The sequence below is a fragment of the Trichomonas vaginalis genome, chromosome V (genome assembly GCF_026262505.1).
Source record: "Trichomonas vaginalis G3 chromosome V, whole genome shotgun sequence".
NCBI lineage: Eukaryota > Parabasalia > Trichomonadida > Trichomonadidae > Trichomonas > Trichomonas vaginalis.
In genome coordinates, this window is record NC_067207.1 from 20,268,752 (window position 1) to 20,296,180 (window position 27,429).

At 31.9% G+C, this 27,429-nt stretch overlaps 7 protein-coding genes across 7 annotated transcripts, besides 15 other annotated features; 5 read left to right on the plus strand and 2 right to left on the minus strand.

Moving 5' to 3' along the window:
• Nucleotides 1–4,563: part of a mobile genetic element that runs on past the window's edge.
• Nucleotides 1,350–1,537: a mobile genetic element.
• Nucleotides 1,805–1,842: a mobile genetic element.
• Nucleotides 3,018–3,054: a mobile genetic element.
• TVAGG3_0370980 (protein of unknown function, DUF4107 family) lies at nt 3,908–4,393 on the plus strand (the record flags this gene model as incomplete). Its single annotated transcript, XM_051231790.1, has 1 exon — nt 3,908–4,393. A coding segment is annotated over one exon (486 nt), but the record flags the coding sequence as incomplete, so codon positions are not given.
• Nucleotides 4,564–5,433: 870 nt separating the features above from the next.
• Nucleotides 5,434–5,542: a mobile genetic element.
• Nucleotides 5,543–5,683: 141 nt separating this feature from the next.
• Nucleotides 5,684–5,792: a mobile genetic element.
• Nucleotides 5,793–5,926: 134 nt separating this feature from the next.
• Nucleotides 5,927–6,041: a mobile genetic element.
• A 142-nt stretch (nt 6,042–6,183) lies between these two features.
• Nucleotides 6,184–6,292: a mobile genetic element.
• A 120-nt stretch (nt 6,293–6,412) lies between these two features.
• Nucleotides 6,413–6,475: a mobile genetic element.
• A 3,069-nt stretch (nt 6,476–9,544) lies between these two features.
• On the plus strand, nt 9,545–10,066 carry TVAGG3_0371040 (structural constituent of ribosome; the record flags this gene model as incomplete). Its single annotated transcript, XM_001295470.1, has 1 exon — nt 9,550–9,969. One exon carries the CDS (start codon nt 9,550–9,552, stop codon nt 9,967–9,969), a length of 420 nt encoding a protein of 139 aa, XP_001295471.1.
• Nucleotides 10,067–10,318: 252 nt separating this feature from the next.
• Nucleotides 10,319–10,837, minus strand: TVAGG3_0371050 (seven transmembrane protein 1-related family; the record flags this gene model as incomplete). The annotated part of the gene is made up of 1 exon (XM_001295471.1): nt 10,319–10,837. One exon carries the CDS (start codon nt 10,835–10,837, stop codon nt 10,319–10,321), a length of 519 nt encoding a protein of 172 aa, XP_001295472.1.
• Nucleotides 10,838–10,909: 72 nt separating this feature from the next.
• Nucleotides 10,910–10,947: a mobile genetic element.
• A 64-nt stretch (nt 10,948–11,011) lies between these two features.
• Nucleotides 11,012–11,048: a mobile genetic element.
• Nucleotides 11,049–11,603: 555 nt separating this feature from the next.
• Nucleotides 11,604–11,641: a mobile genetic element.
• Nucleotides 11,642–12,760: 1,119 nt separating this feature from the next.
• Nucleotides 12,761–12,797: a mobile genetic element.
• Nucleotides 12,798–13,670: 873 nt separating this feature from the next.
• On the plus strand, nt 13,671–14,512 carry TVAGG3_0371100 (uncharacterized protein; the record flags this gene model as incomplete). The annotated part of the gene is made up of 1 exon (XM_001309873.1): nt 13,970–14,512. One exon carries the CDS (start codon nt 13,970–13,972, stop codon nt 14,510–14,512), a length of 543 nt encoding a protein of 180 aa, XP_001309874.1.
• Nucleotides 14,513–15,336: 824 nt separating this feature from the next.
• Nucleotides 15,337–15,432: a mobile genetic element.
• A 2,014-nt stretch (nt 15,433–17,446) lies between these two features.
• Nucleotides 17,447–18,940: a mobile genetic element.
• A 1,425-nt stretch (nt 18,941–20,365) lies between these two features.
• TVAGG3_0371130 (RNA polymerase II transcription regulator recruiting protein) lies at nt 20,366–21,044 on the plus strand (the record flags this gene model as incomplete). The annotated part of the gene is made up of 1 exon (XM_001309872.2): nt 20,366–20,926. One exon carries the CDS (start codon nt 20,366–20,368, stop codon nt 20,924–20,926), a length of 561 nt encoding a protein of 186 aa, XP_001309873.1.
• A 758-nt stretch (nt 21,045–21,802) lies between these two features.
• TVAGG3_0371140 (TMEM62, metallophosphatase domain-containing protein) lies at nt 21,803–23,814 on the plus strand (the record flags this gene model as incomplete). The annotated part of the gene is made up of 1 exon (XM_001309871.2): nt 21,818–23,770. One exon carries the CDS (start codon nt 21,818–21,820, stop codon nt 23,768–23,770), a length of 1,953 nt encoding a protein of 650 aa, XP_001309872.2.
• A 100-nt stretch (nt 23,815–23,914) lies between these two features.
• TVAGG3_0371150 (histone ubiquitination) lies at nt 23,915–27,366 on the minus strand (the record flags this gene model as incomplete). Its single annotated transcript, XM_001309870.2, has 1 exon — nt 24,493–27,366. One exon carries the CDS (start codon nt 27,364–27,366, stop codon nt 24,493–24,495), a length of 2,874 nt encoding a protein of 957 aa, XP_001309871.1.
• Between the last annotated feature and the right edge of the window lie 63 nt (nt 27,367–27,429).

Here is a 27,429-nt window from a genome sequence, read left to right on the forward strand (position 1 = left end):
CATCTGTTGGCACTTGACCATAGTTTGCCATTGCAGTTTGTATTCTAACTTCATTTGGAATATCTCTCTGGGTTTGGTTGTCCAGGTTGCTGTGCATTCGCTAAGTTCTGTGCGTTCCATTTAATATTAGATAAAAATATCTCTTACGAGTACATATACTGAACATTTGCAGGCATTGGTTCATCTTCATATTCTCTGTACTTTCTGCCACGTCAAATAAATAAATGACACAATGGAAAAAACCTAAAACAAGTAGTCCTATTTCAAACCACATTTACTTACTAATAAAATTTCTTTATTGTGACACTTTCTCCGGTTTATAGGACCTCTCTCATATTCTATCTTGTCATATATAAACTCATAGTCATGTATGTCCTCTAACCATCTCATAACGGTTTCCAAACCACCTTTTATCGGATGTAAAGTAAAAGCATGGATGGTTATGTATAACGTCTAAAGTTTCTAAAGAGTCTCTCAAAGTCCAGTCTACTTGGTATTGAAAATCCCATGTGTTATAGAACGGCGGTCCACTATAAAGAAAACATTTTCCTTGTCTTTATATTTTTCATACAACTCTGTCCAATGACATCTCACAAACTCTATACCCTCAATATATTTTTCTATGTCCTCTTTGAAAACATTTGTATAGTTGAGATATAAAACTTTTGACATAAGTGTTTCAATGTCATGAACTCTTATAGCACCACTATATAATAGTCTAGCAGATATACTATTCAGTCTATATATTCTGCTTTTTTTCAAAACCTCTCTCACAATATTTTTCTTATCTAATGGTATACGTTCCATCTTACCTATAGGTATCTTTTCTTTTAACTCTTTCAATATATTGTTTGTGTCTGGAATATGTTTGAGACGGTCCATATAGTTGTCGAAGTCATTGCATATAATCTTTGAGTCAGGAAACTACGGTATGACATAAATGGGATATATAGAAACTTCCACCGAACAAATCTACAAATGTAGACCATTCGGTAGTTTCTAAGTTGTCTCAATATAATATCTTTACATCTACTCTTATTTCCAAAGAACGGTAACGGTGGTTTTGTAAAATTCATTTATATATAATAATAAAAATGTTTTTACCTGAAAAGTGATAGAAAAGTGACAAAACATGAAAACATATATAATTTGTGAAAAGCGACACAAAAAGTATCACCGGCTGGTCGGCTGGGGTTCGGTCCTCCTCTTGGGTCTTGGGCAAAATTTCTTATGGGCTAGAGGGCGCAACGCGCCTGGAAGCCCTCCGAATATAAACTTCATTTATACTAAACATCTTCAGGGCTAGAGGGCGCAACGCGCCTGGAAGCCCCACTACCTTTTTTTTAAAAAAAAATATAATTTTGAGATAATTATGTAAATAATATTTTAAATATTTGAATTTGAGGTATAATTTTATAGTAAAATATATTATAAAGAGTATTTATATAAATATTGTAAAATAATATAAGTAATAAAAATTGAGACCCCCTCCCTGTTTTTGATGTTTTGTCACTTTTTCGGTAATTCTTATTGTTTCCATTAAAAATGCAAGTCAGAAATATTCAGAACATAGCACCGAGTCTAACTGACAAGAGTATAAAGATATACTATGAACACGTTATGATGAAACCTACCAAAATTCAAGAAAGTCAGTATACTTATGAATATCCAAGACACTGGGTAGAGTATGTAGGAGGTGAGAAAGCTATTGAAATCAGACAGGTTCGAAGTATTCCAGCAGGAAGAACAATATTATTGAAGAACTTTAATGTTTTGAGGTATAATGATGAAACAAAGAAGCAAGTGTTGTAAACAGAAATTCATCAAAAGTGACACCTCAGAAAAGCTAAAATATTGAATTTTTGGAACTTTTGATAGAGCACGTTTTTAAATATTAATTAAAGTAAATGTATATTTTGTAAAGATTCTTTTTAATAAAAAATAAAATTTTGAAGAAGAACACAAAATCTTCTGAAAAATAATATCACATAAACTCATATTATTTTCTAATATATAACTATTTTATATAAAAATCAAATTCAATGATCTTAAAAGCGAAGGATAAACCTCAAAATTTACGAATATAATGAGTGGGAATATAATGCTTATCTATCATAAAACCATATGAAATATCAATTTTTGCTTTACGCCTAATTTTTGACGACAATTAGCAAAAAATGTTAAATGTTAACACTCAGTCCATTTGAATATGAAAAATAAAATTGACTTTGATTAAATGTTTTTATTTATCATGCAATTCTTCTTGCGACCAAAGATTTGAATAAAAGTTCAAAAAATAAGATAGCTTAAAAAATAATATACGGTAGTGTTTACTAATAGATGAATAGTATATAAATTTCTATTAAATGGATTTGATCCAAAAAAAATAAAACCAAAATAATTGTTATAATTTAAATGAAGAAGTAATTTAAAACGATTTTATTTATGATCAAATTTTATATATTTTTTTTGGATCAAATCCATTTTAATAGAATTATATACTATTCATCTATTAGTAAACACTACCGTATATTATTTTTTAAGCTATCTTATTTTTTGAACTTTTATTCAAATCTTTGGTCGCAAGAAGAATTGCATGATAAATAAAAACATTTAATCAAAGTCAATTTTATTTTTCATATTCAAATGGACTGAGTGTTAACATTTAACATTTTTTGCTAATTGTCGTCAAAAATTAGGCGTAAAGCAAAAATTGATATTTCATATGGTTTTATGATAGATAAGCATTATATTCCCACTCATTATATTCGTAAATTTTGAGGTTTATCCTTCGCTTTTAAGATCATTGAATTTGATTTTTATATAAAATAGTTATATATTAGAAAATAATATGAGTTTATGTGATATTATTTTTCAGAAGATTTCATTCTATATGCCTATGAAAAGTACTCTCAAAACTAACTTTTTCCTAATTATAATTAAATCTAGAATATTGTATTATGCTTAGTATTATTTCATTTTTCTCATTCAATTTAGAATTTACAAATGTCAAAAAATTGAGAGCTGTCACTTTTGATGAATTTCTGTTTATTACAGCAAGATAGTTTTCCTGTTGCTGTGTATGTGAACCTAGACACAGGAGATGACATGAAAGTTTTTAACACAAAGCTTCAAACGGTAGTGAGAGAACAACCTACTGCGGAAGGACATCCATTACCTTCAGAAGTTACCATAGCATATAATTTTGAAACAAACTCAATAGATTTTAAAGTCGTCTCTGCAAAGAAGTCGGGTTTTACATTTAATGAAGCAGATGTATATTCGAATGAAAACTTCAAAGCTATTGCATGGTTAGATAATGACGATTGTTTTAAGAAAATCTTTAAATTCAGTGACTCAAAGATGTCAATAGATGACCTTCGTGGAATGTTACCATCGACGTTTACAGTTGAAGGTTCAGCAGGATTGCTTACAAGTTTTTCAATTGGTGGCATTTGGTCTCGTGAAAACATTGTTATAAAATCCAGTATAAGTGAATTTGCTGAAGAATCTATATTATGTCTTTCAAACTATATGTATTCGCCGCCGAAGCATTATAGTATAACAAACTTTGTCAGTAAGTTTAATATAAGACTTGTGAACCTTCTTCAATGAAAGATGTTGTGCTACCTAAAGATGGAAAGGATGGACTCATTATTGAAATGATTTTAATTGCATATTAAATGAGCTTGTTCTTGAAGGTCATTCATGATGAAATAACTGTTGTAGAAGATGTTAGCAATTGTTCAGACATTTTGAAGCGTATAGATGAGATAAGAAAGAAGTTAGATAGACCGCAAAGCGGTGAGGGCGAAGCCCGTGAGAACGCTTATGTTTCATTGACTTTCTCCAGTAACGAGAACTTTTATGAGATAATATTGAAGAGAGATGATTTAATATGGTGTAAATGGTAGCTTGGGCAGCTTTAGGCGCAATGGGAACAAAAGCATTAGCATTTGGAGCAAAAGCACTTGGAGCTTATGACGCAGTAAATAAAATGAGTGGAGGAAGGGTTTCGAAGACATTAGATGCAAATAAAGGAAAGATTGGAGGCTGGGTTGCAAAGAAGTTAAGATTAAATAAAATAGGGCTCATAAATAAAGCATCCAATTTGGTTGCGACTGAGTCAGAAAATGCTTTAGGAAAGGACGATGAGTTTGCAAAACACGCAAAAGACTTTAATGACCAGATGAAAGGTGAAACAATGCATTTAAATAGAGTCGATGGAACTAAAGAAAATGTTTCTTCTCCACAACTTCCACCAGTAGTTCTTCCGTACGGGCCTTATGGAATGTATGGAAACCCTTACGAAAGACCATTTGACCCATTGACTGGTGGAAGTAACTGGTATCATTACGGCCGAAGAAGAAAGACAGTCAAGTTGGAAACAGATGTTAAGAAAGCAACTAAAAAGAAACCAAGGAAGAGAGTTATAAAGCAATGAATTCAACAGGGTAGAAATGAGGTTAGAAATGAGGTTAGATCTAACCTTCTACCCTAAATTTATTTTTGCACTATGTTTTCATACGTGTGAGGGTAGTGATATCATTTATTATTTTTATATTTTATTTTTATTTTGGATGTAATGACGAAAACTATTGAGATAACAAACTACAACGGTCATGAGTTCAAGAACTTGTTCTTCGTTCCTCGTGAAAATACATTTCTATCAGATACGAGGAGAAAAGGTAAAGTTAGTTTGAGCGTTTATGACTACAAGCATAATGGAAAGTTTATACAAGCATATGATACAAACGGTAAGCGTGTTTCATTAGCTTTGTCAAAACTTACAGGTATAAACTATGACAGTGATTTTGACCTATATGAAGAAGAAAGTGAGTCAGAAGATTATGAGCTGTTATATGAAGCACAGCAATGGGAGGAGTTGCAATACTTTTGTAAGTGAGAACGTTTATTTTTTTACATTAGTGAGGTGAAGTGGTTGGCGGCTTTGTAAATATTTAAGGTTAAGTTAGTGTTGTCGTTTGTGTTGCAAAATATACGGTAACGGTTTTGTTCTTATATACGAAAAAAAGAGATCTGACATTGTGTCAGATCTCAGTAAAAGTGACATTTACATGTCAAAAAAATAGAATGAGTTTAAGTAATTAAAATTGAGGGTGAGAGTAGTATTGTATGAAATAATATCTCTCACCCTCCAATTCATCCTATGGCGCCGAAAAAATTTTGGTGAAATGCGACCACATTTCACCAAAATTTCTCGGCGCCATATAGAGAACTAGAGCCTGTGAGGTACTGATACTATCCATGTACCTCGCAAGCTCTAGTTCCAAGCCAAAATGGCTAAAAATTGCCCGCAATTGTTCACATTGCGGGCAATTTTTAGCCATTTTGGCTGGGAATTGGAGGGTGAGAGTAGTATTGTATGAAATAATATTCTCTCACCCTCCAATTCATCCTATGGCGCCGAAAAAATTTTGGTGAAATGCGACCACATTTCACCAAAATTTCTCGGCGCCATATAGAGAACTAGAGCCTGTGAGGTACTGATACTATCCATGTACCTCGCAGGCTCTAGTTCCAAGCCAAAATGGCTAAAAATTGCCCGCAATTGTTCACATTGCGGGCAATTTTTAGCCATTTTGGCTGGGAATTGGAGGGTGAGAGTAGTATTGTATGAAATAATATCTCTCACCCTCCAATTCATCCTATGGCGCCGAAAAAATTTTGGTGAAATGCGACCACATTTCACCAAAATTTCTCGGCGCCATATAGAGAACTAGAGCCTGTGAGGTACTGATACTATCCATGTACCTCGCAGGCTCTAGTTCCAAGCCAAAATGGCTAAAAATTGCCCGCAATTGTTCACATTGCGGGCAATTTTTAGCCATTTTGGCTGGGAATTGGAGGGTGAGAGTAGTATTGTATGAAATAATATCTCTCACCCTCCAATTCATCCTATGGCGCCGAAAAATTTTGGTGAAATGCGACCACATTTCACCAAAATTTCTCGGCGCCATATAGAGAACTAGAGCCTGTGAGGTACTGATACTATCCATGTACCTCGCAGGCTCTAGTTCCAAGCCAAAATGGCTAAAAATTGCCCGCAATTGTTCACATTGCGGGCAATTTTTAGCCATTTTGGCAGCCAAATTGGAGGGTGAGAGTAGTATTGTATGAAATAATATCTCTCACCCTCCAATTCATCCTATGGCGCCGAAAAAATTTTGGTGAAATGCGACCACATTTCACCAAAATTTCTCGGCGCCATATAGAGAACTAGAGCCTGTGAGGTACTGATACTATCCATGTACCTCGCAGGCTCTAGTTCCAAGCCAAAATGGCTAAAAATTGCCCGCAATTGTTCACATTCCCATCTTTTGTTGGTAAGACGAAGAATATGAAATAAATTATGAAGAAGATAATGATGAATAAAATATCACTTTTTATATTTTTGACACGTAAAGTTGTCACTTTTCTGTCAAACTGTTTTTATCGTTTTCGTATATAACATTGTAAAGTATCAAATTCACATATCAAGGGTAAGGTGGAACGCAGTGCCTCCGTACCCTTGATATGTATACTAACTTGAGTTAGCATCGGGTGGTTGCGTGATAGAATGCTTCTGTCTATGTGTGGCGTGAGTTAGCATCGGGTGGTTGCGTGATAGAATGCTTCTGTCTATGTGTGGCGTGAGTTAGCATCGGGTGGTTGCGTGATAGAATGCTTCTGTCTATGTGTGGCGTGAGTTAGCATCGGGTAGTTGCGTGATAGAATGCTTCTGTCTATGTGTGGCGTGAGTTAGCATCGGGTAGTTGCGTGATAGAATGCTTCTGTCTATGTGTGGCGTGAGTTAGCATCGGGTGGTTGCGTGATAGAATGCTTCTGTCTATGTGTGGCGTGAGTTAGCATCGGGTGGTTGCGTGATAGAATGCTTCTGTCTATGTGTGGCGTGAGTTAGCATCGGGTAGTTGCGTGATAGAATGCTTCTGTCTATGTGTGGCGTGAGTTAGCATCGGGTAGTTGCGTGATAGAATGCTTCTGTCTATGTGTGGCGTGAGTTAGCATCGGGTGGTTGCGTGATAGAATGCTTCTGTCTATGTGTGGCGTGAGTTAGCATCGGGTGGTTGCGTGATAGAATGCTTCTGTCTATGTGTGGCGTGAGTTAGCATCGGGTAGTTGCGTGATAGAATGCTTCTGTCTATGTGTGGCGTGAGTTAGCATCGGGTAGTTGCGTGATAGAATGCTTCTGTCTATGTGTGGCGTGAGTTAGCATCGGGTGGTTGCGTGATAGAATGCTTCTGTCTATGTGTGGCGTGAGTTAGCATCGGGTAGTTGCGTGATAGAATGCTTCTGTCTATGTGTGGCGTGAGTTAGCATCGGGTAGTTGCGTGATAGAATGCTTCTGTCTATGTGTGGCGTGAGTTAGCATCGGGTGGTTGCGTGATAGAATGCTTCTGTCTATGTGTGGCGTGAGTTAGCATCGGGTGGTTGCGTGATAGAATGCTTCTGTCTATGTGTGGCGTGAGTTAGCATCGGGTAGTTGCGTGATAGAATGCTTCTGTCTATGTGTGGCGTGAGTTAGCATCGGGTGGTTGCGTGATAGAATGCTTCTGTCTATGTGTGGCGTGAGTTAGCATCGGGTGGTTGCGTGATAGAATGCTTCTGTCTATGTGTGGCGTGAGTTAGCATCGGGTAGTTGCGTGATAGAATGCTTCTGTCTATGTGTGGCGTGAGTTAGCATCGGGTGGTTGCGTGATAGAATGCTTCTGTCTATGTGTGGCGTGAGTTAGCATCGGGTGGTTGCGTGATAGAATGCTTCTGTCTATGTGTGGCGTGAGTTAGCATCGGGTAGTTGCGTGATAGAATGCTTCTGTCTATGTGTGGCGTGAGTTAGCATCGGGTAGTTGCGTGATAGAATGCTTCTGTCTATGTGTGGCGTGAGTTAGCATCGGGTGGTTGCGTGATAGAATGCTTCTGTCTATGTGTGGCGTGAGTTAGCATCGGGTGGTTGCGTGATAGAATGCTTCTGTCTATGTGTGGCGTGAGTTAGCATCGGGTGGTTGCGTGATAGAATGCTTCTGTCTATGTGTGGCGTGAGTTAGCATCGGGTAGTTGCGTGATAGAATGCTTCTGTCTATGTGTGGCGTGAGTTAGCATCGGGTGGTTGCGTGATAGAATGCTTCTGTCTATGTGTGGCGTGAGTTAGCATCGGGTAGTTGCGTGATAGAATGCTTCTGTCTATGTGTGGCGTGAGTTAGCATCGGGTGGTTTCATCACAAATTTTAACCCATCCAAATCTTATTAATTATTAAAATTCTTTTACAATTTCTGATGTATTTTTTGAAAACATTTCATATGCAATATTTCTCCTTTTCTTTCCTCAAATCTTCAAATATTAATAACTTTGGATATGAAATTATTTGGATCTTTTATGAATTTTAAATGTCTTTCTTAATATCAAATCGATTAAATTATTAATATTTTCTAAATTATGCCTTAAAAATCCAAATATAAAAAATCGTAAATAAAAAATATATTTTTGATTTTTATTTTGTAAATAATCCGTTTACTAATGGACTGTATCATGAAAGTAACAAAAAATCATTATTTAACAAGATTCAAAACTGGTGCAACGAAATGCACATTGATTTTGTAGTGTAACAAAGAGAGATTTATTGTAAAAAGTACAAAATAGTATATTTATATCGTGATTAGCGTAGAAATGTATGAGTTTGGGACGGATTTCTGGTGCATTCATAACTAAAGTGATACATTGTCTGGAGCAAGTTCAGATCTTTAACTTATGGCTTGTTTGGTGCTAACTCACCCAATTTAAGTGCACTAGAGGGATTTTGTCTGTAATGAGCATGCACCTTGAGTTGTTGCTTGGTCCGTGTACGAAAGATAGTAATTTAATACTATACTCGATATAAATGTGAATTTCTAATTTTGAATTTGCGTTTTTTCCTGAAAATAGTTACAATATATGAAAGAGTTGGCAAAACTAGAGGACACGTCTTTAAGGGTTTGGCTCGTGCTTCATGTTAATATGCCGAAACTAAAATAAACGTATATTGGGGGTCGAAAATTGAGAGCTCATATCTTTAAGTGTTTATTATTAATTACTGAACTAAACAGGTTTCAAATAGAAAGAGTATAAAAGATAAGTGTTTTTCTACATGTGTTTCGATAAGAATTATAATAATTGATGGTTTTTACAGCCAAATTTATTTTATTATTTAAATTTCAATGAAAAAAGATAAGAATTTTTTAATAAAAATTTTTTATTAAGAATTTTTTTTGTAAAATTGACACTGGGATGACGATAGGGCTGGGATCTTATCCACCCCGTTCATTTGGGAAAATTGCAGATCTATACTCCAAATTTTTTTCAAAATCAAAAAAATGAGATAAAAAAATACGTTTGGAAAATTCATTTTTAGCATTTTAGGAATTTTCTCACTTTCCTTCCAAATTGACATCCTTACATATATAAATAATAACCAAAATGAAGTTATTATAAGTGGTAATTTAATTTGAATATAAAATAATCGTCATGGCCCGACCATTATTCATTAGTCAATAATGTCTCTCCTCCAAGCAGGCCGCTTCGTTGTTATGCTCCAGGGTCGCCATGCCGGTAAGAAGGCTGTCGTTCTTGCTGCTTACCCAGAAGGCACAGAAGACCGCAAGTTCCCATACGCCATCGTTATGGGCATTGAGAAGTATCCAAAGAAGGTCACAAAGGATATGCCAACAGAAGTCCTTGTTAAGAAGACACAGGTCAAGCTCTTCGTCAAGGCTGTTAACTTCAACCACGTTATGCTTACACGCCACAACGTTAAGGATGAAGACTTCTTCAAGAAGATCTCCGTAGAGAAGGTTGTTGCCGCTCTTAAGGATGCCCCAGCCAAGAAGGCTCTCCTTACAGAATACGCTGCCGTTCTCCGCCAGAAGTATCTTAACAACAAGATGGCTTGGTTCTTCAAACCACTCCAATTCTAAGCTTGGTAATTGTTAAGATCTAGATTGTTGTTTAAATGTGAGCGTCCCAAATTCGTTTTGGGCACCGGGTAGGGCAACCACTCACGCTCTATTGCAATTCTTCTTTTTTTCTCTTTTTTACAACTAATTTTTTCTGAGATTGTGCGAAAGTGAATTATGATTTCAATTTTTAATTCTGCTTTTCTTAATGAAATCACTGATGATTTGTTTTAAGAGTCTTTGGCTTGCAAAGATTTCATATTCTTTCGTTGTTTTTCAAGAGTTTGATTCCGAAAAAAAAATAATTTCGAATAAAAGAACGAATTTACTAACAGGTAATAGCATAATATAAAAATATACTTGGAATAAACTAAATAGATTGATTGTCTGTTGGTTCTGTGTACTGTTGGACGTCTAATTCTGCTGGCTTTGTAACATCAACTTTGTTTTTACGCTTTCTGCATTCGTAGATGATACAAATTGTAAGGAGAATGATTTGTTGGCAGCAGGAACAAAAGATTGGTAACCAAGTTGTCCAATTCTCTTTTTGGCCAAAAGCCATGAATGCGGTACTAATTAACCCTCCAGGAGCTTGAAGGATAAGCATAATTATTGATAATGATCCTGAATCTTTCAGTTTGCAAGTAGTAATGATTTGAGGCATCCAAATCAATACATTAATTGCAGCATTAACAATTCCGAGGGTTTTTCCAAATTTGTTGTTTCCACTTCCTGAAAAACCACTTGTTAAGCCAATGATAACAAAGATTAAGAAAGCTATGATAAATGATGCGAATAAAGATGTATTTAACACTAATATTTGGATCCTTTCGCGTTTGATCTTTATTCTATCTCTTTTTTCTCTAACTTCTTTATCAAAGTAAATCATTGTTAAACATACTACAGGAATATAGAAAAACCAAAGTAAAAATCCGTTCAAGAATGTAAATAATGTTGGTAATGTTGTAAACAGAAATTCATCAAAAATGACACCTCAGAAAAGCTAAAATATTGAATTTTTGGAACTTTTGATAGAGCACGTTTTTAAATATTAATTAAAGTGTAATAAACAGAAATTCATCAAAAGTGACAGCTCTCAATTTTTTGACATTTGTAAATTCTAAATTGAATGAGAAAAATGAAATAATACTAAGCATAATACAATATTCTAGATTTAATTATAATTAGGAAAAGTTAGTTTTGAGAGTACTTTTCATAGGCATATAGAATGAAATCTTCTGAAAAATAATATCACATAAACTCATATTATTTTCTAATATATAACTATTTTATATAAAAATCAAATTCAATGATCTTAAAAGCGAAGGATAAACCTCAAAATTTACGAATATAATGAGTGGGAATATTTCATATGGTTTTATGATAGATAAGCATTATATTCCCACTCATTATATTCGTTAATTTTGAGGTTTATCCTTCGCTTTTAAGATCATTGAATTTGATTTTTATATAAAATAGTTATATATTAGAAAATAATATGAGTTTATGTGATATTATTTTTCAGAAGATTTTGTGTTCTTCTTCAAAATTTTATTTTTTTATTAAAAAGAATCTTTACAAAATATACATTTACTTTAATTAATATTTAAAAACGTGCTCTATCAAAAGTTCCAAAAATTCAATATTTTAGCTTTTCTGAGGTGTCACTTTTGATGAATTTCTGTTTACAACAAAAGTAAATGTATATTTTGTAAAGATTCTTTTTAATAAAAAAATAAAATTTTGAAGAAGAACACAAAATCTTCTGAAAAATAATATCACATAAACTCATATTATTTTCTAATATATAACTATTTTATATAAAAATCAAATTCAATGATCTTAAAAGCGAAGGATAAACCTCAAAATTTACGAATATAATGAGTGGGAATATAATGCTTCTCTATCATAAAACCATATGAAATATCAATTTTTGCTTTACGCCTAATTTTTGACGACAATTAGCAAAAAATGTTAAATGTTAACACTCAGTCCATTTGAATATGAAAAATAAAATTGACTTTGATTAAATGTTTTTATTTATCATGCAATTCTTCTTGCGACCAAAGATTTGAATAAAAGTTCAAAAAATAAGATAGCTTAAAAAATAATATACGGTAGTGTTTACTAATAGATGAATAGTATATAAATTCTATTAAAATGGATTTGATCCAAAAAAATATAAAACCAAAAATAATTGTTATAATTTAAATGAAGAAGTAATTTAAAACGATTTTATTTATGATCAAATTTTATATATTTTTTTGGATCAAATCCATTTTAATAGAATTTATATACTATTCATCTATTAGTAAACACTACCGTATATTATTTTTTAAGCTATCTTATTTTTTGAAGTTTTATTCAAATCTTTGGTCGCAAGAAGAATTGCATGATAAATAAAAACATTTAATCAAAGTCAATTTTATTTTCATATTCAAATGGACTGAGTGTTAACATTTAACATTTTTTGCTAATTGTCGTCAAAAATTAGGCGTAAAGCAAAAATTGATATTTCATATGGTTTTATGATAGAGAAGCATTATATTCCCACTCATTATATTCGTAAATTTTGAGGTTTATCCTTCGCTTTTAAGATCATTGAATTTGATTTTTATATAAAATAGTTATATATTAGAAAATAATATGAGTTTATGTGATATTATTTTTCAGAAGATTTCATTCTATATGCCTATGAAAAGTACTCTCAAAACTAACTTTTTCCTAATTATAATTAAATCTAGAATATTGTATTATGCTTAGTATTATTTCATTTTTCTCATTCAATTTAGAATTTACAAATGTCAAAAAATTGAGAGTTGTCACTTTTGATGAATTTCTGTTTATTACAGTAATGCTTTCCAAAAACTATATTGGCATAATCCAGTGAATTGACTAGATCTCAAAGCGATGATATTCGTAATTAATAGCGTACTTGAAAAGTTGTTCATGAACACCATAAAAGGGTTCAAACCGAAATTAGATTTTCGAATGATAAGTGTTATAATCTGTGGTAGTACAGAAGCTAAAGTACCAAAAAATATAGCAGCTCCAACTGCAACCCAGATGGGTTGTTTTGATGGATAACAAGCTCCGTAATCAATGAACCCTAACCAGGAAAACTCATACCCATCAAACGTATTCATCCGAAATTTGTATAAAATTGATAATAAACCGTTGTGATCAGATTCGAAAATTATCTTTTCATTAAGTTAATGCATTTTTGAATGAAAATCTAAAATTAAAGATTTAATGGAACAAAAAAAATAGGGATGCATTAAACACGCCATTTGACCGGGCGTACATTTTTTGTTCGCCCAAAAATTTCGCCATTTGAGAAATTCAAAAATTAAAAATAAAATTTTAATCTTGATTTTTTTATTTTCGTGATTTTTTTGAAACTTACATAAGCGATGAAATACTTTTTTAAGTAATCGTTTATTATATATAAATATATCTTAATAAATTTAATTCCTTAAGGTAGAGCGTGTTCAAATTTAAAATCTCATACAATATTTTCTTAATGGCGTATTTTTCTGAGGTCGCCCAAATAAAGGCGAATTCAAAATTGAGAACTCCAAGGCGTATGGCGAGTATTCAAAATGTACGCCACTTACAAAATATTGAATGTGGATTATCAATTTTTTGGCGTGTTCAATTTCAAATTTTGATATTTGTGTTTATTTTATTCAGTATAATGCTAAGAATTAAAATATAAAATTCATAGAATTTTTTCTTTGAAAATATTTTACATTTTTATTAGACCACTCCTAGACTAGTCATCAGGTTATCCTCAGATCATCCTCAGACTACTCCTTATCAGATTACTCATCATCCTCAGACTACGCCTTAGACCCCTCCTCATCAGACTACTCCTCAGATCTTCCTCATAAGACTCCTCCTCAGATCTTCCTCCTGAGACTACTCTTCAGACTACTCCTTAGAGTCCTCCTCATCAGACTAGTCCTCAGACTACTCCTGAAACTACTCCTCAGATTATCCGCAGACTCCTCCTCAGATTATGCTCAGATTATCCTCAAACTCCTCAGATTATCCTCAGACTACTCCTCAAACTCCTCAGACTACTCCTCAAACTCCTCAAACTCCTCAGATTATCCTCAAACTACTCAGATTATCCTCAAACTCCTCAGACTACTCCTCAAACTCCTCAAATTATCCTCAGACAACTCCTGAAACTACTCCTCAGACAACTCCTCAGATTATCCTCAAACTCCTCAGACTACTCCTCAAACTACTCCTCAAACTACTCCTCAGACTACTCCTCAACCTCCTCAGATTATCCTCAAACTCCTCAGATTATCCTCAAACTCCTCAGACTACTCCTCAAACTCCTCAGACTACTCCTCAAACTCCTCAAACTCCTCAGATTATCCTCAAACTACTCAGATTATCCTCAAACTCCTCAGACTACTCCTCAAACTCCTCAGATTATCCTCAAACTCCTCAGATTATCATCAAACTCCTCAAACTACTCCTCGGTCTAATCCTCAGACTCCTCCTCAGATTATCCTCAGATTATCACTTTACATATATATATCGATAAATAAATAATTACTTATTATACTTTCTTTATTTTTTTTAATTTTAAAATAATATTAATATATCTTTCTACGTTTAATGATGAAAAGAGAAAGAGGAGTAAAAAGAGGAAAGAGAAAAGAAAGAGAGAGAAAAAAAGAGAAAGAAAGAAAGAAAGAAAAAAAAAAGGACGGCGATAATTTTGTATTGTTTTGTTATTCGGCCGAATGGCGGCTACTTCGTACCCGCCATTCGGCCCCAAAAATGGCGTATTATTCTATTTTTAAACGGTCATGGCGTAAAACCGTCGCCTCCCTAAAAAAATTGAAAAAAATTATATTTTTTCAAAATATTTCTTTCTTTTCATGAATTTTCGTATCGAAAAAATGAATTTGAAAAAGGTCAATATCTTTATTTTTATGAATAGACTTGAGAATTGATATTGTAATTAAGAAATGTTTGCAAATGTTTAATATTCAAATGCATTAGATCAAAATAAATTAAATCTTCAAGGCACATCCAGTTAATTATCTTTTAAATAAATTAATAAAACTACTTAGATGTTATAATTAAATATAGGCATTGATTTTTCATGATTGAATTAATATCTTTGAAGAATAAGAGGAATTATCTTAAATATACTAAATCTATCACGAATAAAGTATTGTCCTCAATGAAAACTTCAAATCTTCATAACCTCGAATTTGTGATTTGAAAGATTAGTAAGATTAGAAAAAATAAGTTGTGAGGATTGTGTGCTGGATTTAAAGGAGCTAATCCGCAAATCAAATCCCAAAAAATTGTCGAGCTTCTACTCTTTTTTCTAAAACTTACGATCTCTAAAAGATTACAAAGGTACATTCACTAGGCGATAACAGTAAAATGGGATGAAAATAGGATAAATAGCATCCCTATATAGTGCCTAACAATATTTATACGGGCCAATAGGGTTGTACAAACTGGCACGCCTGCTGGCACACCTTTTTTGGCCAGCTGGCACGATTTTTTTAAAAAAAAACATTAAAAAAGTCACTTTTTGCCCCATCTAATGAGATTTTTTTTACAATTTTTTTCCCCTTATTTTTCAATTTAGATATGATTTTAAGCTCTCCAATTTGAAGTTTACCTGATGTTTCTTAGTTTTTATGATAATAAAATGTTGCAAAGTTGAGTTTGGATTCAATTAATTTAAGAAAATTTTATTTTACAATGAAATTATAAGAAAGGATGTTTTTATCCTATGTCAAAGAGAATACATTTGTAGATCCCGACTTTTGACATGGTTGAAAATTCCAAAAAAAAATTCAAAATTAAAAAAAAAACTTAAAAAATATAAATTTCATGTTAAAAAATGATTTTTGAAATTTGTTTGGAAAAATAGAATGTCATATTTTTATGTTTTATTGCTATTTTTACGAAATCAATAAAATATTTGTTAATTTGGCTGAGATTATAAATAAAATCTTTCTAAATCTTGCAATTGATTGCTAAAATATGTTTTATGTATTAATTGGCATTGAGATTCGTTATAAAAGAATGCGAATTATTTTGTATGAGTAAACGTATTTTGTAAAATTTCAAATTCTCTTCTCTCATTACTTACCTTAGATCTCTCGGCTTTTAGCTCTCAGATTTCGCTCATAGAACTCAGGTTTTAGTTATGTACTCATAGATGTATCATTACTGCCCGCAGATCTCTCATTACTACCTTACTAACCAGATCTTAACTCTCATTACTACCTTACTAACCAGATCTTAACTCTCATTACTACCTTACTAACCAGATCTTAACTCTCATTACTACCTTACTAACCAGATCTTAACTCTCATTACTACCTTACTAACCAGATCTTAACTCTCATTACTACCTTACTAACCAGATCTTAACTCTCATTACTACCTTACTAACCAGATCTTAACTCTCATTACTACCTTACTAACCAGATCTTAACTCTCATTACTACCTTACTAACCAGATCTTAACTCTCATTACTACCTTACTAACCAGATCTTAACTCTCATTACTACCTTACTAACCAGATCTTAACTCTCATTACTACCTTACTAACCAGATCTTAACTCTCATTACTACCTTACTAACCAGATCTTAACTCTCATTACTACCTTACTAACCAGATCTTAACTCTCATTACTACCTTACTAACCAGATCTTAACTCTCATTACTACCTTACTCATCAGATATCTAATTATTTACATATGATTTCTCACATCTCACTCAAGTCTCATTACTTACCCTATCTTTTTAACCTTTTCTGATAATTACTGAAATAACTAAATCCTTTTTTTAGTTTAATTCTGATATTAAATTTTTAAAATCTCTTTAATTTTTTGAACTACGCCTTTAATTTGTAATTGCCGATTTCACAGATTTGAACCATTTAATAAAATAACATTATTCAACTTAATCATATCAAACATGGTAGTTTGATTTTCAGATCTACATTTTAAAAACCTCTTTATTATCTTGAGTTATACTTTTATTATATAATACCTGAGTTCATAACTGAAAACTCTTAATTAGAGTACAATATTCAACTTAATCATAACAAGATTTGTTGAATTTCAAATTTGATTTATATCTTCCATCACTTAAAACTCTCACAGCTTACAATATAAGCTAAAAAGTATATTTTCATAGTAATAAAATTAATTTATTAAATTTTTTACTTTTTCCTTTCCAAAACTAGAAAAAAAGGAAGGGAAAAGGGAAAAAGAAGAAAGAAAAGAGAAAAGAAAAAAAAGAAGAGAAAAGAAGAAAAAATAATAATGAGCATATTTATAATTGTGGTGATAGGCCGAGTGGCGTGGAAAGGGTGGAGCCCGAAGGGCGACATCCTTTCCACGCCACGAGGCCCGATTTTTGGCCACTTTTTTGATTTTGGCCGCGTGCCAGCTCCTGGCAGGCGGCCCGCAAAATTGTGCCAGTTTGTACAACCCTACGGGCCAAAAAAAATTTGGCTAGAGATTTGGCGAGTTATAAAACTTAGAAAATTGAGAGGGATTTTTATTTTTGAATTTTTTTTGGAAAGTTAAAATTGCGATTAAAAATCGATTTCCAGGAGGACTAAGCATCTCATCATATATTTAAATCGATAAAAATATTAAGTAATAGTTGAATAGTATAACAACGTGAAATTATGGCTGAATCTACAGAAAAAATGAACATATTTGACATTTTTGAAAATTCATACGTTAGATGGTGACAGACTCATAAACTATACTTTAGCTAAGATTGATATATGGTTTCAACAACACATGGTTAAAATCGTAAAAATATTTTAGATTTCAAAAAGATATATATGGTAATATAATGGAACAAAGTCAACAAATAGCATGTTAAATATGTTATAATTAACTTTTTATTAGATCCAATAGTAGATATCGAATGGTTTCCAGCTTTATGGTTAAATATTTTCTTTTCGAGCTTCTCTTTAACTGTTGTATTAAGGTTGTAAATTTTTGATGCTAGAAACTATGGAATCTTCTTTGCTGCTGCATTTTTCTTGAGAGTTCTTGCAATTTCGAATAGATCTGCGCATTGTATGAAATGGAGGCTTTAAAATATCTTGAAAACAGAATAGGACTGCTTTTCCAAAGGAATGCTTACTTGTAAATCAGAGAGTTTCAAAATTGAGAGCAAGATTATCATCATAACTTTCGATTTTGCTGCGAAAAAGGAAGACAAGTAATTAACAAATCATTTACTGTTGTTCATCAAAGAAGAAAACTTTGATAACAACTAATGATGATAAAATCAAGCTATCTTTTAATATTTTTAAATTGATAAGACATTCAAAATATTTGAATGGTTTAAAATATTTTCTTTTAATTTCTTAAGATATTATCATGATTATATAATAAAATTTAAATTTTATTCAAAAAGGCAATATTTCAAACTTTTAATTTCAAAAATCTTAATTCTGCAATAAGTGTATTTAATTGTAGCAAATTTAATGATCCTTCGTCATGCTTAGCAATTTGGAACTCATAAATTAATGATTTCTTCAAGTAAAATTCTGTATTATTTCAAAAGTCAATAATTCTCTAGTAACTTTTCTTCAAACCCTAACCATTATATTATATGTATAATGGAGAATAATTGCAAAGAAAGATAGCCGAATTTACTGGGTAGTTCTTGTGATGCGAAATAATTGCAAATTAACACCTAGTTTTAACAGCATCAATCTCTTTTTGCTCTCATTTAAATGCATTCGCACACTTTAATTTTGAAATATAAGAGTTTTGGAAATTATCAAATTTATCTGCTCAAATACTATAGATCTTCATAAGTGTTAATAGAATCATTAGCCTTACATATAGTGTTTAATATAATGATGCACATTATACTGGGATTCATTCCTTATTCATCTAGTTATTATAAGATTTACAACCCCATGAAAATTTAAAATTTTGTCAAAAATAGTGAATGTAAAGTACTCACAAAATCTAGATTGAGAGGCGGTCAATGACTTTTGAGGGGAAATTAACGCATGGAATTTAATATTATTTAGGTTGATATTCTTGCTTATTATTTCAGAAAAAAATCTTAAAAATTTCAATATGAAAATTGAAAGCAATTCAAAAAATTGCTAACATGTAAATTTTAATATCCTATGCATAATTTCATATTTTGAACATTTTTTATTTTTGTTTAAAACTTAAAATTTTGCGAATTTAATATAATTTATAAAATATAATACGTATATATATTTAAAATACACTAAATTTAATTGTTAATTGACGTTTTTGGGAATGAATTTTATCAAAACATGCCTGAATCCGAAAATTTGAAAGAACGAATTACACAATCATATATGTAGAATTCAAAATACAAACTTAAAGATTGTATACGTTTAAAATTATTCAGATTGTGTTTGATTTCCACTCATTCTGTTTCTTTTGAACTCTAACACTAACATTTCATGATGATTACATGATCCATTTATACATGGTTGAATTGTTCCAGATTCTACCAGAAAATCAATCCAAATTTCTCAATGCATTCATGTTGATTGGACAAAATTTAAAATTTATCAGCCTGTTTCCAGAGAAACTCATATATTCCCTAATGAAATGTAATTTTTGCTACATTTATTTCAATCAAATTTCAAAAAAATTGACTGCAGAGCTTGAAAAGGTGATGAATCATGTTGTTATTAGATGTACATATTAGATTTACTATTTCCAAAAACTGCTCAAATTTGAATAGTTTTTAGAAAATTTGGAATTACACTCCTTACATTATATATAATTAAATGTTTAAATTTTATTTATTTTTCCCTTTTAATTTTATAACGTGCTCTATCAAAACTAACCTCTCAATTGAAGGCCACAAAATCTAAGTAGTGAGGGTACACAAATTTTGTATGGAGTATGGTTCAATTTTTGAGAGCCTCACTACTTAGATTTTGTGACTACCTTACCTTTAAGATTACACAGGAATTCATTTCCGAAAGATCATTGGAAAAGGTGAGTGCAAATTGAGTAAGAGATAAAATAATCTTTACATCTTAGTAATCGTTCATTTTAAATTTTGAGATTTTTTCAATGTGGCCTTTGAAAAGTTTTAACAGTTCAAATCTAATTTTTATTATCAGCAATATGATTTCTAAATGAATACCCAGATGAATTATATTTAACCTCAAAAAAACCTTTATTACTAATAACCTTTCAAATTTCAACTATCTACTATAGACCCATCAAATCTCTGAATATCACTTATAAGGTTGGACCGATCAATTTAGACTCTTACTTGATTTATCGTAATGATTCGTCTCAAAAATTTGAATTTGAGAGTAATAAGGCTATAATTCTCTCACAATTGTGATGATTTCAAATTAATCATAAATTTTCTTGATGGAAGGAGATAACTTATGCCCGCACATTAGCACAGTAAAGAGAATCAGGTTCACAGAGGAAGAAGATAACATGTTGAAAGAATTGGTTCGCAACAAAAGAAACAAGACTTGGAAAGAAATTGCAGCTTGCCTTCCTGGTCGAACAGCTTGCCAATGCCGTGATAGATACAACCAGTATCTATTCAAAGAGGTTGTCAACAAGCCATGGACACCAGAAGAAGACAAAACAATTGTCGATCTTTATAAGCAATATGGCCCACACTGGGTAAAGATTTCCAAGTTCCTTCCAGGTAGAAGTGGAAACAACATTAAGAACAGATGGAACACTGCATTAACAAGTTTCCATGGAATTGCCTTCAATAATTCTAAACAGGAAAGAAGATCTAAGAAGGAAAAATGGCCACAAAATGAACAGATAGAGCAGAAGAACATGCCTGAATTACCTCCACCTTCTCCAGTTCTTCTTAATACTTACATTCCAGTTTACCAGCCAATCAGTAATCTTGGCATGAATTTATACTACCCATATGCTACATTATACAAACCAATCAATTGCTAATATAATTACACTATATTTGCAAAATTAATTTGGATTGTTTTATATTGAATTAAATATTATGTTATTATATATGTCAATTAACTCACTATTTAAATCCGAATATGATTTAAGTTACTAATAAAATTGAAATTTTTATAATACATTTTGCGAAAAGATTGAACTGACATTTCACTATACTACATCCACTAGTTAAAGAATTGTGAACGAGCAAATGGGATTTGCAAATTCTACTGCTGGAATTGTGTTTACACCCACTTCAGTAGATTATTTCACTTCATTTATTTCGAATATCATTTTCTATCCTAAAATATCAACTTTAATTAGGCAAACATTTGAGACCCACTTGGCAGAAAATTTGACAAAATCTTCGATCAAAAATAGAATTACTACATTATTACTATAACAACTTAAAGTTTACAGATGACTATAAACTATTGAATATTATGACAAATTTCAATCCGATATTCGATTCCCTACACTTAACTAATCAATATTTAGTGTACGTTGATTCAAAAAGTTCATATGCAATTGAATTCGTAAATGTTTCTTATAAAATTTTATGGAGAAAAAAACAGATGCAAACCATATATGCATTCAGATTTGCTTATGTTTATTTTAACAATACATTTTTTTAATTCAAAATTGAATCATTCATAAATGCATAATTTTACAGGTTTTTCTCCAATTACATTATATTATTAAAAGTCGCATTAATCCTGATCTGAGAACGAACAAACTTTTGTATACATTTTTTATCTCCATTAATTCCACGTTCAGATAATTCATCATTCATTTAAAATAAATGAAATGAACAATAATATTTCTCCTTCTCAATTTGATAAATATTTATTTATCGTATACAGAATTTTTTTATTTCAAAAGTATATCTGAATGAATTGGAAAGCACATTGTGGCCGCTACTGCTCCTTCTTCCCATATTACCTAATTTTTGTGTTTGTGTTCCTTGGAATATTCATTCGGAAGTATAAATATACTGTTGATAAGGTAATTCTCAATTCGGACTATGTTAAGTTCAATGATTCAGAAGATCCAACAATTATTGGACATTTGACTGATATCCACATATCAGACTTCTGGCCTGATGATATCAAATGGTTCAAAAATAACTTGTTAATTTTTAAGGAACAGATAAAACCGACGTTTACACTTATAACAGGAGATATGGTAGATAATTACTATTCAAAGAACATTCCCGGTGATAATGGGCAAATAGAAGATCAATGGAAGCAGTATAATCAAACACTGAGCTCAATTGGTTTCAAGAATGAAGAACTATTCATAATTTACGGGAATCATGATGTATATGATCTAGTAGATATGGATGATTTTCAAAAAATACCGATTAAGTACTCAAACATTTCTCCAGATTATTCATTCTCCAAAGAAAGAGGAAATGTAAGAATTATATCATTTAATCCTCATGCATTACCAAATTGTGTAGGTCCACAGGGGTATTCACCACCAATTCTCGCAAAACATGTTGATGCATTAGAAAAAGAGTTCGAAAAACCATCAGATAAGAAATATACTATATTGACTTCACATTACCCACATGAAATGTTTATCCCTGATAATGCAAAGTCCAAAAAGGGAAACAAATACACCGATCTAATGAAGAAATACAAAGTTACAGCATTTGTCAATGGACATTCCCATCCAGATAAAGTTGAAATAGTTCATTTTGCTGATACCATTGAAATTACTGGCCTCGCAACTAAAGTTTTTGGTAATTTCTCTCTAATTTCAATTGATAACGGCAGATTGAATTACCAAACGTACGATCCAGAGAAGAATAAAGGACCATATGCAATTGTAACGAGTCCAAATCCTTCCCACATATCAGCTTTCAATTTTCCAGATCAAGAATTTCCAATTAGAATTGTAAGTTTCGACAAATCAAAAGCAAGAAACTTTGTTGTATCAGGTGATGCTAAAGGAAAACTAGGGTTTGTCAGATACCTAAACACTGATAAAAGTGTTGCATTGTATCAAATGAATGCAAAATTTGATACAGGAATCCATAAAATTCAAATCTCAGGAGATATGACAGAAACAGTTACTTTCGCAGTTAATTGCGATAGTGGACCATTTGAAGAAGTTAGAAAGCACCCATATAATCCTTATTCAGGAATCGTTGGCTTCCCATTATTGTTTTTATTTAGTTTTATCATCATTTTGTGCATGTGGATTCCAATGAACTTTGTTCAGAATTCCGCAGATTATATTGTAGGGAAAGGATCAAGTCATTGCTGGCTTTGCATTATATTCTTAGGTCCTTTAGTTTATGGAAGAAGTCTAGGGCAGTTGGAGATTTGGATCAAAGTCTTTTTAACTTTTATCATTGTATGGAATATTTGTTTACCAATATGCTTCTATCACACAAACACAAAGACATCAATGTTATGGGCATGGGGATACGTTGTTAATGGATATCAAGTATTTGATGCATTCTCAGTTTTCCTTGCAGGAATTTCTATGATGGTCTTTATGCCAGTTATATTATTAGCAGGAAGTGTTTATTTAGTCATCAAAAATGACAGATGGAGAAGAAGTCAATTCTTCTTTATTATTGATTTAGTTTATACTTTTGCCATTCTTTTCTTCGGATATTCAGTTGTTATTGATAAATTTGTCAGAGATATTGCCTGGAAGTGGGAATGGCTTGGTTCTTTCCCATATATCATATTCCCATTGCTAGCATTTTTAATGTATTTACTCTCACCGATATTCTGGAAAACAGAAAAGATTGATTCAGGATCTGGTGTTGAACTTAGTGACAACAAAGATGAGAAAAGCGATGACGATAGTAGTAGCAAACCATAATTTATTTTATATTTTTCTTTCGAATAAAATAATGATTCATATATGGACCAAAATAATTCAGATGGATCTATTTCATGGTTACATTTTCAGATGAACATTCCATTCATTTTTCAAAGCAAAGGCTAACTCATTTTTGTAATCAATTGATTATGCAACAATGAGATAAATTATAATGAAACAATTTAAAATAATTTGTAACCTTGCAAATCATAAAATAAACAACCTCATGTGCCAATTTAGAGAATTGTCTCCCAAGCAAAATAGATGAGTCTTTAGAAAGAAATTATAAAATTAAGGATATAATTTATTACTTCACACTTAAAAACCATAAAAAAACTTAACCTTTCTGAAATTTTTTTGATCTCTAAATTTCCTTTCTTTCGGTAATAATATGGTAATGTAAATTATGAGTTCATGTGCGTCCATATTACAATAAATTTTCTTTTTGATGATGAGATAGATAGCTATTCTAATATTGAGAACTTGTAAGACCATAATTGCAATTCCATTTCATAAAGCGCCCACTTTCATTATTCACTTAATGTTTCATTTTTTAAGGTTTGATATTCAAAATATGATGCTATACGTTCTTCTTATTAATATGAAGTAAGAATGCACCCATAGGTATCACAACAAAAAAGAAAACTAAAAAATTGATTATGAGTAAATTATACAAAATATAAAGTGTTTTATTATAAGAATAAAAAAATTGACAATAAACTTTAATGTAAATGATAGTGTTGTTTGTATTCACCGATTCTTAATTGGCATGGTTGATCCAATTTCATCAAACTCAAGTTGCTGAAATCAATGATTTCACCTGTTCTTGGGTCAACGATGTGAGCGTTTTCAGACTTTTTAATCTGGAACTGCAAAATATTCATATCGAAGTATCTTCCATTTGGAGCCCTCACAGGCAATTCAATCAATCTGTGAGTGAATGGATCTTCAAGATCTTCATCGAAAGTAATTATTCTTCCTATATCTACTTTAACATTTTCATTACTTAGTTTGATTTCATTCATAAATTCTTCCCTTGTTTCGTAGTAAACATAATCATTGTAGATAAGTGATATTCTAGTCCAATTAAGCTTTCCTTTATCATTCATACACTTTCGAACTACATTGTTGATGCAGTTTGGAATAACAGGTGAAGTCAACATATTTCGTAAACTTCTCAAAATTGAAAAAACCGTAATTGTTGAATCATAACCTCCTCTCAATTTCTTCAACTGAATTGTTCCATCCAAAGAGACATTAGGATGTGGAATCTGGTGAATGAATCTCAATTGAGGAGCAGATAATGGATAACTATCTACAAAGTGAAGTGACAATTTAAACCACTTTTCTTCGTAAATAGAATTTTCTTCTGTTTTCAGGAAAATATTCCAATGAGAAAAATCATTTTTGTTGACGAAAACATCGACCCAATCAATAAATTCTTTCTGGCAACAGATATCTTTCATCTGTTGACGAATTGCGAATAAAGTCGAACTCAATTTTTCGAAATTTTTCTCCAATTCTTTCTCCTTTTTGTCAATTCTAGAAATTGCTTGTTCTAATGTTAATACTTCTTCATTACTCGATATCTCGGAGTCTCTAAGATTAACACCAGTAGCAAAATTCTTAAAATCAATACTATATTTGTCAGGAACTGTCACTTTTCCATATTTTCTTAACGACAAATCATAAAAACCGTCACTTGAAAAAACACTTTCCATCAAATTTTGTTCGGACCCTTTAAAGAAGAAAGCTAAGCCACCTGTAGCTTGTGACATAACAGCAGCACGACTATCACTTTCATCAATGAAAATGACATCTAAAATGATTTTGTTGTCTGTCAAAATTTTTGTCAGTTTTTGTAAACTTTCGTCACTTTTATAATGATTATCGTTGTCAATTCCATCTGTTACGACAACGATTCTTTTGTAGACATTATCGAAGTACTCACTCTTGGAAGTGATTGTTTCTGACGCAACTTTGATGGCTTCAAATAATTTTGTATCGTCGCCTAATTCAGAATCTTCATTTACAGCCATTGAAAATTCAGAGGCAATGGCGGTTAGAGGTAAAACGGTTTTTACGGTCGAAGAGAAATTGATTAATCCCCACATTGTTCCGATACCGAATTCGAAAACGTTTTTTGCCAAAATTGAAATAACTTTCTTAGCATTTTTAAGTTTGTTGCTATTTTCCATTGATCTGGATAGATCGCAACAAATTATGTTGATTTGTTTCACTTCGTTTCTTGAGTGGCCTTTGTTCTCAGAATTTTGAATGGAAGCGGTTTTAGCGATATCGATTTCTTCTTGTGAACCTGTTCTTGGGTTTATAATTAATGCAATCTTTTCGAAATCTTTGGAACTTTTGTCGTATTTCGGTTTCAAATACAGATTCATTCCATCATCAGTCTTGAAGATGCAGACTCTGCCTTTTTCGTTCAAGTCGATGACCGAGAAGACTTGGAATGTCATCTCCTTGGCCTTTTGAAGGTCTCCGGATGTAGGAAGGAACAATTTCGAATTTGATAAAAGATATTGGTCAGTGAAGTCAAGATTATAAGTGGTCAGGTGATTCAATGTATCGTAATGGTTAAGGAAATACGATTTGGACTTGTCTCTGATGAAAGGAGCGTAATAAATTTTGAATTTGTTGGTGAACTGCATGTTTTGGCTCTCGATATAGTTGAACAACATCAAGACATGGCTCCAAACAGTCATATCGTTCTGGCCAAAGATGTCATGAATTATTGTTATCAAAACATTCGAAATTGAAACGATCTGATGGTATTTGATGGATAATTTGTTCTTGATATCGTATAATCCGACAAGTGCGGGTGAGTATCTCGTGAAAATTTCGCACCATGAAATAATTTTGTCAATAATATCTGAATTTGAGTTGGAAAGTAGGCCATAGACAACAGCAGCGTATTCGTATTCGATATCATCGAGTTCTTTCATTGGAGAAAATGATGTTTTGAGTAAATCTGTTGTATCACAGATTTCATCGATTTCTTCTGTGAGAATATCGCCGATATCCACTTCGTAGTTGTCTGTATTGACTAAATCAACGTAAATATGGTGCTTTGCCTGTGGATATGCATCGAAAAATTCAAATAATGATCCTTCTCTATAGATAATGCCGGAGGGGAGCTTGACAATGATAGCATATTCTTCTATATCACTGTGTTTCTGTATTTCTGAACGGATAAACTTGATTGTTTCTCGATAATCTTGTTTCAAAATTTTGTCAGAAAGGGAAATAACGAAACCTTTTGTAATGGATGTGAAGCTTTCAGTATAGAATATCCTATATTGATCTGGTTGAAGCTTGTCGATGCTATCGAAAATTTCTTTTCGAATTGTAAGTGGTTTCATGTCTTTGTCACGGATTTGAATGATATCTGTTTCTAAAATAGAAGTGCCAATTACCATATTCGGCTCCAATCTTGATCCATACAAGGCAATATTAATATTATCACGCATTCCTAACTGATTTGATATATCTTTGATGAGATCTGCAAAGGTCCATGAGTCGTCTACGTGCCAGGATACTGGCGGGTTTTGTGGGTCAAATTCAACGTATAGACAATCCATTTTTCTTTTTCTTTTTTGATTTATAAATTTTCCATCCATTATTTTTTCCAATGAATTTTAATC